The sequence below is a fragment of the Sinohyriopsis cumingii genome, unplaced genomic scaffold, assembly GCF_028554795.1.
Source record: "Sinohyriopsis cumingii isolate HCF-2022 unplaced genomic scaffold, ASM2855479v2 utg000622l, whole genome shotgun sequence".
NCBI lineage: Eukaryota > Metazoa > Mollusca > Bivalvia > Unionida > Unionidae > Sinohyriopsis > Sinohyriopsis cumingii.
Genome location: NW_028315918.1, coordinates 3,649,788 through 3,662,172, shown reverse-complemented (window position 1 = coordinate 3,662,172; position 12,385 = coordinate 3,649,788). Strand labels below are relative to the sequence as shown.

At 36.1% G+C, this 12,385-nt stretch overlaps 1 protein-coding gene across 6 annotated transcripts in view; it reads right to left on the bottom strand.

The window, feature by feature from the left end:
• LOC149773699 (dystrophin-like) overlaps nucleotides 1-12,385 on the bottom strand; it is a 494,817-nt gene that overhangs the window by 464,149 nt on the left and 18,283 nt on the right. For all 6 annotated transcript variants that reach the window (XM_089946224.1, XM_089946223.1, XM_089946219.1 and 3 more), the window contains exons 4-5: nucleotides 10,940-11,055; nucleotides 8,031-8,221 (exon numbers count right to left, since the gene is read on the bottom strand). In XM_089946224.1, coding sequence (XP_089802350.1) covers nucleotides 8,031-8,221; nucleotides 10,940-11,055 — 307 coding nt within the window. The remainder of the gene's footprint in view (nucleotides 1-8,030; nucleotides 8,222-10,939; nucleotides 11,056-12,385) is intronic.

Sequence of the window (12,385 nt, the reverse complement as noted above, 5' to 3'; positions counted from 1 at the left end):
CAAAGTAATATAACTAACTGCAAGGTAATATAACTGACTATCTGCAAGCTAACATAACAGACTATCTGCACGGTAACATAACTGACTAACTGCAAGGTAATATAACTGACTATCTGCAAGGTAACATAACAGACTATCTGCAAGGTAACATAACTGACTATCTGCAAGGTAATATAACTGACTATCTGCAAGGTAACATAACAGACTAACTGCAAGCTAACATAACAGACTATCTGCACGGTAACATAACTGACTAACTGCAAGGTAATATAACTGACTATCTGCAAGCTAACCTAACAGACTATCTGCACGGTAACATAACTGACTAACTGCAAGGTAATGTAACTGACTATCTGCAAGGTAACATAACAGACTATCTGCAAGGTAACATAACTGACTAACTGCAAGGTAATATAACAGACTAACTGCAAGGTAACATAACAGACTATCTACAAGGTAACATAACAGACTAACTGCAAGGTAACATAACAGACTAACTGCAAAGTAATATAACTATCTGCAAGGTAACATAACAGACTATCTACAAGGTAACATAACAGACTAACTGCAAGGTAACATAACAGACTATCTGCAAGGTAACACAACAGACTAACTGCAAGCTAACATAACAGACTAACTGCAAGGTAACATAACAGACTATCTGCAAGGTAACATAACAGACTATCTGCAAAGTAATATAACTATCTGCAAGGTAATATAAGAGACTAACTGCAAGGTAACATAACTGACTATCTGCAAGGTAACATAACAGACTATCTGCAAGGTAACATAACTGACTATCTGCAAGGTAACATAACAGCTATCTGCAAGGTAATATAACAGACTATCTGCAAGGTAACATAACAGACTATCTGCAAGGTAACATAACTGACTATCTGTAAGGTAACATAACAGACTATCTGCAAGGTAACATAACTGACTATCTGCAAGGTAACATAACAGCTATCTGCAAGGTAACATAACTGACTATCTGCAAGGTAATATAACAGACTATCTGCAAGGTAACATAACAGACTATCTGCAAAGTAATATAACTACTGTATCTGCAAGGTAATATAACAGACTATCTGCAAAGGAACACAACTATCTGCAAGGTAACATAACTGACTATCTGCAAGGTAACATAACAGACTATCTGCAAAGCAATATAACTACTGTATCTGCAAGGTAATATAACAGACTATCTGCAAAGGAACACAACTATCTGCAAGGTAACATAACTGACTATCTGCAAGGTAATATAACAGACTATCTGCAAAGGAACACAACTATCTGCAAGGTAACATAACTGACTATCTGCAAGGTAACATAACTATCTGCAAGGTAATATAACTGATTATCTCTGCAAGTAACATAACACTATCTGCAAGGTAACATAACACTATCTGCAAGGTAACATAACTGACCATGCAGAAACTCCCAAGCTCACTGTTGCTGGCAATATTAATAAATCGAGTTTTTAATGACTTCAAAGTTGATTCGGCAAAACTTTGTGTGAACGTTTCCACATTGTTCATTATCTCTCACTTCAAATAATTTATCAGAGTTGTGTTTACTTGGTGTCCAATAATTCACCTCACCACATTTCACAATAATAACAGTATGACTGCCTTAATAAAAGTATAACAAATTTGGATTAAAGATAAGTTTTGAAGAGATCATTCATACCTTTCATTAACAATTCTTCCTTTGTATTGGCACAGTTGCCTCTCAAGCTAATTGAACAAACCATAATAAGGATTTTCACTTGTACCCTTGACTTCTTTGCTGCCAATAAAGAAATTCTTCCCAAAGTTTTTCTGTTTTGAATATCAGTTGTAAACTTGTCTATACAAACTGCCATGTGCCATTCTTTACAGTACCATATACTCTTGCCAATACAATGAGTCCACGTGCAAACAACATTGACCCAGACCTGCCATGGCATAGTGCACTTGCAGATCAGGGTCTATGTCGTGTGTTCTACGGATTACTCTGAACAAATTGCAGAGACCCTGATTGGCCAGTGCATTATGTGAAGGACACCACTCATATGTGAATATATACAGTCTTTGTTTAATTTGCATATTAGATGGAAAGGGTATGACTTGCAGAGTGAAGCTTTGTATTAAATGAGCATGCTGATTACCACAACTGCCGGCACATTGAAACATAATGAGAAATATGCTCCTGGAATATGGATGCCCCACCAGAGAACCAGAAAACAACTTCAATGCTAAAAACTGAACCACATGGATAGATGTAGGAACAGGTGGCCAGATGGGGAAGCGTAACACTTCTTGCCATACGACTTAAGCAGTTGCAGCATCAAAGATCATCATTTATAAATAAACTTACACATTTTAAACATGGAGGCATACCACATGACCAACTGTACGAGTAAGTGCTGACAAGCAATTATGCATTGTTTATTTCCAAAAAAAGTCCTTTCAGTTTCAAAAGATACTTTACTTTCTATAATGTTTTCAAGGAAATAACAGAAATTAAACTTTAAAGGTACTTGTCAAAAAGGCAAGGAGTCATCACTAAAATTTAAAAATCATTTTAGGCTGTTGTAAAGTACTGAAGCAGTTAAAAACTTCTGTAAATTCACTTTTCTGAGACAGTAATCAATTTCATGAATGTCATGCTTCCTACAAGCCCCAAATTTATAGACTTGACAAACAATATGGATTCTAACTTCATAGACTTGACAAACAATATGAACTCCAAATTTATAGACTTGGCAAACAATATGAACTGCATATTTACAGACTTGGCAAACAATATTGACCCCAAATTTATAGACTTCACAAACAACATGGGCCACAAATGTATAGACTTGACAAACAATATGAACCCCAAATTTAGAGACTTGACAAAAAATATGAACACTCTATTTACAGAATTGGCAAACAATATGGATCCCAATCATATAGACGTGACAAGCAATATGAACCCCAAATGTTTATAGACTTCACAAACAATATGGGCCCCAAATTTATACACTTGATAAACATTATGAACCCCAAATTTTGAGACTTGACAAATACGAAACCCAAATTTACAGACTTGACAAACAATATGACCCCAAATTTACAGACTTGACAAACAATATGAACCCCAAATTTATAGACTTCACAAACAATATAGGCCACAAATTTATGCACTCGACAAACAATATAGGCCCTTAATTTATTCACTTGACAAACAATATGGGCCTCGAATTTATACACTTGACAAGCAAAATGGACCCTAAATTACTACACTTCACAAAAAACATGGACCCCAAATTTATACACTTGATAAATGATATGGACCCCAAATTTATACACTTGAAAAACAATATGGGTTCCAAATTTATAGATGTGACCAACAATGATCCTGCTGTAGAAACAACACGGATTCTATACCAATACCTATATGTAAGTACATGCTTTTTTTTGGTAAAAAAAGCCATGAATATTGATAACCATCAAAATCAAAAAATTCACAGCATCCTGCTCAAACTTGAAACCAGTTTAGGTCAAGTGAGCATAATAACTGGACAATTCCAACCAGGTGGTCCTCTTTAAACAAAGTGATAAGTAAATACATGCCCACATCAATTTACCATATACACTTACTTACAAGTCAAGTCAAATGTGCCATCAGATCTGGGTCTGTGCAGTTTGTTAGAAGTAATCATTAGAACAAGACAGCATTGACCCTGACCTGCATGTGCATTATGCGACAGCAATCAGGATCTTTGTTGTTTATAGCTTGCCTTGACTTTTAAGTGAGTACATATGGAAATGGCACAAAAACTAAATTTACTTTCTCATACCATTTGTAATTATTTTCAACTTTTGCATTTTGTCTTGGGCTGTACAACTACAAACAACACATACCCTGTACAACTACAAACAACACATACCCTGTACAACTACAAACAACACATACCCTGTTCTGCCATTGAATAAAGCACCAGCAGATCTGGGTCTGTACAGTTTATCAGGAGTAACCAGTAGAACAAACAACTCAGACCCTGATCTTCCGTAGCAAAAGGTGCCAGCAGATCGGGGTCTTTACTTGGCAGCTTGACTGAACTTATAAGTGATATTATATATGGTACTTGCTGCACTACTTTATATAATCAGTTGTTATAAAGTTGTTTTGATGATAAAGCATTTTGCAGTAGATCACAACAATGAATCTCTGCAATGAATTTTAGATAGAGGGAAATCTGCTGATTCTGTCCAGGACAATGAAACCTGCACAATTGCTACCAAACACTGTTAAAGCAGTGTCATTGTGACATAGACAACTGGAAATTTCACCTGATATTTTAAAAAAATTAAACAGTTTCAACATCATTCAGTACTTTCTTTACTCAAGACAATCTAAAATTTCATGGACACATTTGCCTTGTACACCAAATAAATGTATCAATTTTCATTTTAGTCATACTTTTCAGCCAATCAGAAAACCCATCTTAACTATGACAAAACTAATCTTTACAACATGTCAACTTGCAAACAAGATTCCAATTGGGTGGGACTAGAGGCAACAAAGTAACTCCCATCTAAAGAATATTTGATCTACATTTTATTATTTTTGATACAAAATGTTGTAAGAAATACCCAAATTATCTTGACAGAAAATAACAGATGTAACAGGTTTGGAGTGATTGCAAATTGGTGTTCAATGACATATCAGCACATGAAAAACTATTTAGTACCAAGGCAATCGGAAAAAAAGTGTTGTGCTCAGAGGCATACAATGACAGCCAACAGAGGTCTGTAAAAATTTAACTCATTGGGCATTTCACTCTCTGGCTTGATATTTCAATTTTTTAGAAGTATTTTGTGAACAATGCAAAACAAAAAACAATGGTACCAGACAAAGTATTTCATCTAATCAAGTTGTCATCCAAATGTCAATTATGCTTTTTATAAGGCACTGAGTTTTATAGCACAGAGAAACAAATAGGTTATTTAGTGCTAGTTTAGTGACCAAGGCTTATTCAAGGAGTGTTTTATTATATAGTTCTATTCAGCAGTTCTTTCCACAATTATCAAGTACTGTCATTTCAATCATGCACATAACATCATAAGCAATTTTGTTCCGATAGCACAGTTCACAATAATCAATCATGCAAACAGGGACTCTGCTCAGAGCAGGAACAATATATTGACAGCTTCAGACTAAATGCTAAAAATTCAATTACTATGCATAATTTGAATGCATTGCTTTTAATCTGTTTGCTTGCATAAAATATGTGAATACACTACTTATCTTCAATGGGCTGATTTCCAAAATTTCAAGATAAGACCATTTCTTCTTTTTAACTGTTGAGTGTTTAAACTATTTATGATATTCAACAAAAATAACAAGATTTTTCAGCAGATCTGTGTCCATGCAGTTTGTAAGGAGTAATCAGTAGAACAAAAACATATACCCTGATATGCTGGTACATAATGCAACAGAATATCAGGGTCTATATTGTTTGCAGTTGGACTTGACTTATAAGCATGAAAATATGGAAACCTCTTCTTAATTACACATTCAACTCTGATTTTATGAAGGGACTAGAAAATCTATCTCATCCTAAATCTGGATGGCATACAGGCTATAATAAAGTCCATCTATCTCACCCTAAATCTAGATGCCATATACAGCCTATAACAAAGTCTAATCTTTCTCACCTAAACCTGGATGCCATATACAGCCTATAATGAAGTCCATCTATCTCACCCTAAATCTGGATGCCATATACAGCCTATAAAGAAATCCATCTATCTCACCCTAAATCTGGATGCAATACACAGCCTATAATGAAGTCCATCTATCCCACCCTAAATATGGATGCCATATACAGCCTATAATGAAGTCCATCTACCCCACCCTAAATCTGGATGCCATATACAGCCTATAATGAAGTCCATCTATCTCACCTAAATCTGGATGCAATATACAGCCTACAAGCCCACGCTTAATGATATGCATCTGAAACACCTGCATGATCTGGGATGCACACAGCTGTCTATGCTAACTTATAAGGTTGAGTCCAACTACAAACTGCACAGACCCAGATAAGTTGTAGCATAATGCATCAGCAAACCTGGGTCTGTACACTTTATTAGGAGTAATCAATAGAACAAACAACACAGTCCCTGAACTGCAGAAGCATGATGCTATGGCCGATCAGGTTCTTTGTTGTCTGCAGTTTGACATGACCTATAAGCAAATATATATGGTAAGCCTGTGTGTCCTACTGCTTTTCATAAGAAGTGACCAATGGAGGCAACCTGTTTTCTGTTGAATGCTTCTTGTGATGATGTCCGAACAGAAAAAAGGGTGCATACAGTTTATGTAGGGAAAAATGATACCTCCTCTATTAAGGATTTCACCCTTTCTTGCCTTATGCAAAAATGCTTTATGCTTGTCTGGGAGTTGCTTTTGTTTCAGCATGCATATTTACTTTTTGGTGGATGTGTTTGTTTCCTGGGGATTTTAATAGGGCTTTTCCCTTTACCATTTTTGCTACCCAATTTTGTCTAGCTATTTTATACCCAGAAAAGTGCTGATTAGCCCCCCCCCCCCAACACATACATACAATCTTTATTTCAATTTTGCATCTTTCAAATAAATGGTTCTAGCACATGAAGTAATGAAGAACTTCTGACATCACATGACTCCTGTAATCACACGGCAGGCTGGTATAAAGTTATTTGGAATTTCAAGGTCACATTAATGAAAGCAATTATTATTCAAAAATCAAAGGTGAATCCTAAGAAATGACCCCAATGTATACTTAGGATAGGGAACATGAGCTTCATGACACAAGGCAGCACTGTCTGGCTCAGATTTCAACACCAAAACTGGTATCTGGACTTAAAATTCAAGTCCAGCATCCAGCAATATGATGCCATGCAATTTAATTCTGACTTACGTCTGACCAAACAAATGTCTCAGGTCTTTAACACATTAACCACTAGCGACAACTTTACGGGGCAGGAGGTAGTAGCCTACTGCCGAGCTCTGCAGCGTCATGGTCATGCATGATACACTAAAGTGGGTGGTATTATAGAAAGGTAGACAGATGTAGCTCTACAATGATACCAAATAATCTGGAATATCTAGTTGCACTATAAAATACAGATAGAAAAGCCTCATCTTTTGTACCCGACTTTTTTTTACCCAAAATTTGCCCGTGGTCGGAATCTGATATTGTGTCTGGATTTTAGACTTTTTGGTCTCAGATCTAAGGCAAACCAGTATGAACTGCAGACAGACAGATGAACCTTTGCAAAAAGTAAGATAAGATGGGCATTTGGAATAAAGAATGGTCTCCATACAAAAATAATGGCTCCGTTTAGCAAAAAAAAAAAAAGAAAAAAAAAAGAGGTCCAACTTTTACCCTTCTACTCATGCACGAGTCAAATAGCCAATGAAAATCGACGTTTCTAACACCACTAGGCAGTATGTTATTGAAAGATGACCAGGGATTTGGTGTTTTCAAGTCTATTCAGAAATAGCTTTCAAAATGTGTTTCCTACTTGATTTTTAGGCAAAAATGACAAAAAGCTCCAGGGGTTAATGTGTTAAAATATGTGAAACTTGGCCCTAGCAAGCAATGCTTAACTGAGGAGAGTCCTTCAACAGTAAGTGTACCCTTCTACATAGTAAAATAAATTCAAAACATATTCATCCCCAAAACATAAAAATCATATCAAATCCAACTCCCTGTTTTCACTGAAAATTATCTGACTCTTTTAACATGAAACAAATACAGCCTCTGAATTAGCCCATCTCAAAACTTCCTGCTTTTTCTTATTAAGTTTTGGCATCACTGAAGCGATAATAATTAAACTATTTCAGGCTAGTAAAACAGCCGTAGTTATTCTGCTGCAACAATATATAAGAGTTCTTATAATTCCTGTCCCTTTCAAGATGCCAAACCTCAGGACCTTACTCCTTAGTAATCAAATGACTTGTACGCATGTCCCTGGCTTTTAATGGAATAAATATGGCAAAACTTTTCCTACCTCTGTTATTTTAGTAGTTCTCGTTGACTCCAAGAACCGAGTGCTAACAGCCCCTATACTTTCTTCTGGAGACTGAGGAGAGAAAGGGATGTCACTGTCCCCTAGAGGGATGTCAGAATGTGGCAAGGCTTTGAACAGGCACATCAGGTACATCATAACTGACTTCTTGTCTGGATTATCAACAGCAACATCTTGGAATAAATATGGTAATATGTCATAAATAGCATTTTGAACACAGAAATAAAATCAAACACGGTGAAACCTGGCAATAAAACTCAAGTCACCAGATAAAAACTGTTCTCTGTGGACAGATGGACATACAAAGAAGGGACAGCCAGGCAACTAGATAATTATCTATTGTGAACAGGTGTTCTCAAGGGACCAGATAAATATCCATTATAGACAGGTGTCCTTATGAAGAAAGGTTTTGTTTGTTTGTTGTATGGTTTAACGCCATTTTTCAGCACAAGATAGGCTATTCATGGCGGCCAGTATAAATGGTGGAGGAAGAACCCGGGAAACCCCCGGAAAGAACCACCGACCCACGAGAATATGAAGAAAGGAAAGGCAGGTGGCCTGATAATTGTTGGTGGACAGATCTACTTATGCACAAGCAACATTCACAGAACAAAATACCTGTCCTTTGTTGATAGATGTCCTTGTCTGGAAGAGACACTCATGGGACCACATGATTGTCCTTTCTGGACAGGTATCCTCTTGGGATCATATAATTGCCACTTGTGTACAGTCTCCTACCAAAGCAATCAGATACCTGTCCTTTAAGGACTGGTGTCCTTATGCAGTAAGGTCCAACAATGGAACGCATGTGGCCCTGGGTGGCCAAGTGATCTTAGGCTTTACCAAATACTGCCAGTTCACCCCTATCCAACAGAGTACCAGTCTCAGGCTCAGCCAATGTGGGTATGTGAGAAAGCTTGAGAGTAGCTTCCTGTAAGTCAGTGGTTCTTCATCCACCACTTATATTGGCAGCCATGTATAGCCCATCTTGCACCAAGAAATGGCATTAAACCCCTAAACAACAATAACTAAGGACCATATGAATGTACTTAATGAACAGGTGTCACTATGCAGAAGGAATTTCAAGACCAGATGGTTGTCATTTGTAGACAGGTATCCTTATCAGAGGGTCAGTCAGGGGATTTTCTTTTGTGGATAGGTGTCCTCTTTAACTGTAACACTCAAGTGATCAAATAGTTGTCCTTTGTGGACAGATGCCTTAAAAGGACCAGATAATTATCCTCAATGACAGTGCCTTTATATAAAAGGGATAATTAAAGGTGCCCATAATAAAGTGTTCTTGTGCAAAAGGGCCATCAAAGTGAACAGAATACCTTATGGACTAGGGGCAGTCAAGTGACTAGACAAGAGTATCCTTTGTGGACACAAGTCCTTATGGATAAGGACCAGATAATTAAATGTCTAATGTAAAAGAAGCATTCAAGTGACCATAAATGAAGTGTCCTTAGGGAGAAGATACTCAGGTGACAACATAATTGCCATCTGTAGACAAATGTCTTTCTGCAGAAGGGACAGTCAAGTGAATAGATAATTGTCCTTTGTGGACAAGTGTCTTGTGTAGAAAAAGGAATTCGCGAAACCAGATAATTAAATGTTCTTATACAGAAAGGGATATTCAAGTGACCAAATAAATGTCTTCTGCAGATAAGTGTCCTTATGTAAAAGAGGCAATCAAGGGACATACTAATCAAATGTTCTTGTAACCAGATAATTGTCCTTTGTGGGCAGATGTTCTCAGTAAGAAGGGGCACACAAAGAACCAGATAATAAAATGCTATTATGTAGAAAGGACATTCAAGTAACCAGATAACTGTCCTTTGTGAACAGGTGTCCATCGTTAGAAGGGACACGCTAAGGACCAGATAAAAAAATGCTGTTATGTAGAAGGGATGTTCAAGTTAACCTGATAATTGTTCTTTGTGGACAGGTGTCCTTGTGTAGAAGGGATGTCAACTGACCATATAATTGTTTATATATTTATAAGGGATATTCAAGTTACCTGATAATTAAATGTCCTTAAGCAGAAGAGAAATTCAAGTGATCAGATAATAGTCCTTTTGTAGAAGGGACGGTCATGTAACCATATAATTAAATGTTTTTATGTACAAAGGACATTCAAATGGCCAGATAACTGACCTGTGTGGACAGGTGTCCTTATGTAGAAGTGAAATACGTAACTTATGGAATGATTTCAAATATGTCCTATTTGAAGTCTCCTTAATATGGAGGTGTCTACCAAGGAAGTTTCAATATATTATTATATAATAGCACAACCACAATGTACAAGAAAACTATGTCTTTGTGACACATTTTTTCTTTCTTATTTTCTGAGTACATACTCTAGAAATCAATGAAAAATTAAACCTTATATTAAGTTTTACAAATTTTCATAAAACTGGTGAAAAGGCTGATGTATTATTTGCAAATATAGATATTAAACACAACTTTACTAGCAGATCAAATTTAAATGCATTTGAAGTGAACACAGTAATCTCGACTAGTCAGAGGCAAAGCATGCATAACTGCCAATAATATCAGATGTCTGCAGTCACGTAACATACACCAGACTAAATATAACATAGTTGCACAGAAATATTCATTTGAAAATAAAACATTTCTTGATATTATAATGCAAAAAAACACACAAGATTGCTCCATCTGTTAAAAGCATCATCATTAAGGCTTGTAATTCAAAGTTTACATTCAATCGTAGTATAAAACAAAAAAGAAAGGAATCATTCTCTCTGAAATTCTAATTTGGAAAAAAATTACCTACCTGTAATAGATTATTATTATTATTATTATTATTATTATTATTATTATTATTATTATTATATTCTGTATTGATATATGTAGACTGGTTCTCATACCTTCAGGATCCAGTAGTCTGTCCACACCCAGATTTTCATAAGCTAGTCTGAAGGCATGTTCTAGGTTCTGTTCAGCCGTGTTGGTAAATAGAGACTCATATGAAAATAAATGAGGCCTGCAGAGAAAATATTATTTTTTAAAATTACCACTGATAATCAAAATTCAAAATTATCAATCACTAAAGCTAATGGAACAACTCTTACCATGTAGAATAATCATGATATTCCATCCAACAGCTTAACATGATATCTTTTCCAATGTCCTTCAAAGTCTATTAGTCTAGGTTTGTAAATTTCATTAAAAAAATTTAACATTCATGAAAATAACCACTTTTGTCTGTGTCAGCTTTTACTCATTGCCAAGAGTAAAAATATTGTTTCTCAATTGGAATACTTTACAGGATTCCTTGAAATTTAACAGTGCTTGCCTTAATCTAGAACTACCTTCAATTGCCAGATAAATGAACAACACATCTGTATGTTGTGATTTGCAAAACTGACATTAATGTATTTCCACCTTTAGGTACTACACAGAAAGTTGCTACAACTAAACGAAGTGACAGCTACAAAAGGCTCTGAACTGAAGTAAAATGTAAAACTTATTAACAAAGACCATGAGACTGTCAAAAGATGAATTAGTGGTGAAAAAAAACAAAAGACACATACAGATTACATTTTCTTATATGATCAGGCAGGTTTTGGCCAGTCTGATGTATGTATTTTTGTGACATAATTCATACTAAAACAACAGGACATGTACATGTTGCACAAGTGCATTTTTAGCCCACCTAAAACAGTCCCATTAAAGCTGCAGACAACAGTATACAACAGTATATCATGCAGCAATTATATCTTAGATGAGAGTGGGTGGATGTGTGATTCTGTAATCAGAGAGACTGTGTGTGTGTGTGTGTGTGTGTGTGTGTGTGCGTGTATGTTATCTAGATTTTTAACATAGCTTTTAAAATAATTCAGTCTAGCATAACACACTATTCTGACACCAAGCCAACCAGTCCTAACAATAGGACCACTCCAGTGGCCTAGTGGTTAGAGCATCTGTCTCAGATGTGGGAGGTCGTGTGTTCGAAACCCAGATGAGTCATACCAAAGGCTTACAAAAATGGTACTAACAGCTCCTTTGCTTGGTGCTCAGCATTATTCTATTTTCTTTTTTCAGATTAAATTTTCTAGCCATTTGTTATGGGCTTATATGAATTGGTAATTTTTTCTTACTTGTATGATTTTCACTTCCCTGGGTTATTCACACTGGCCCCCTTCAGAACCACAAAGCACACTTTTTAAGTCTCCAAAAAACCTAACACTGTTGGTTGGCAGGTATGTCAGTGTTCTTAAATGATCAGAAAATGTAACAAGTAATTTTCAGCAACGATTATACCTCTCCCAATCCCACCCCCCAAAAAGCACCCAAGAATTGGATTCTTCCGA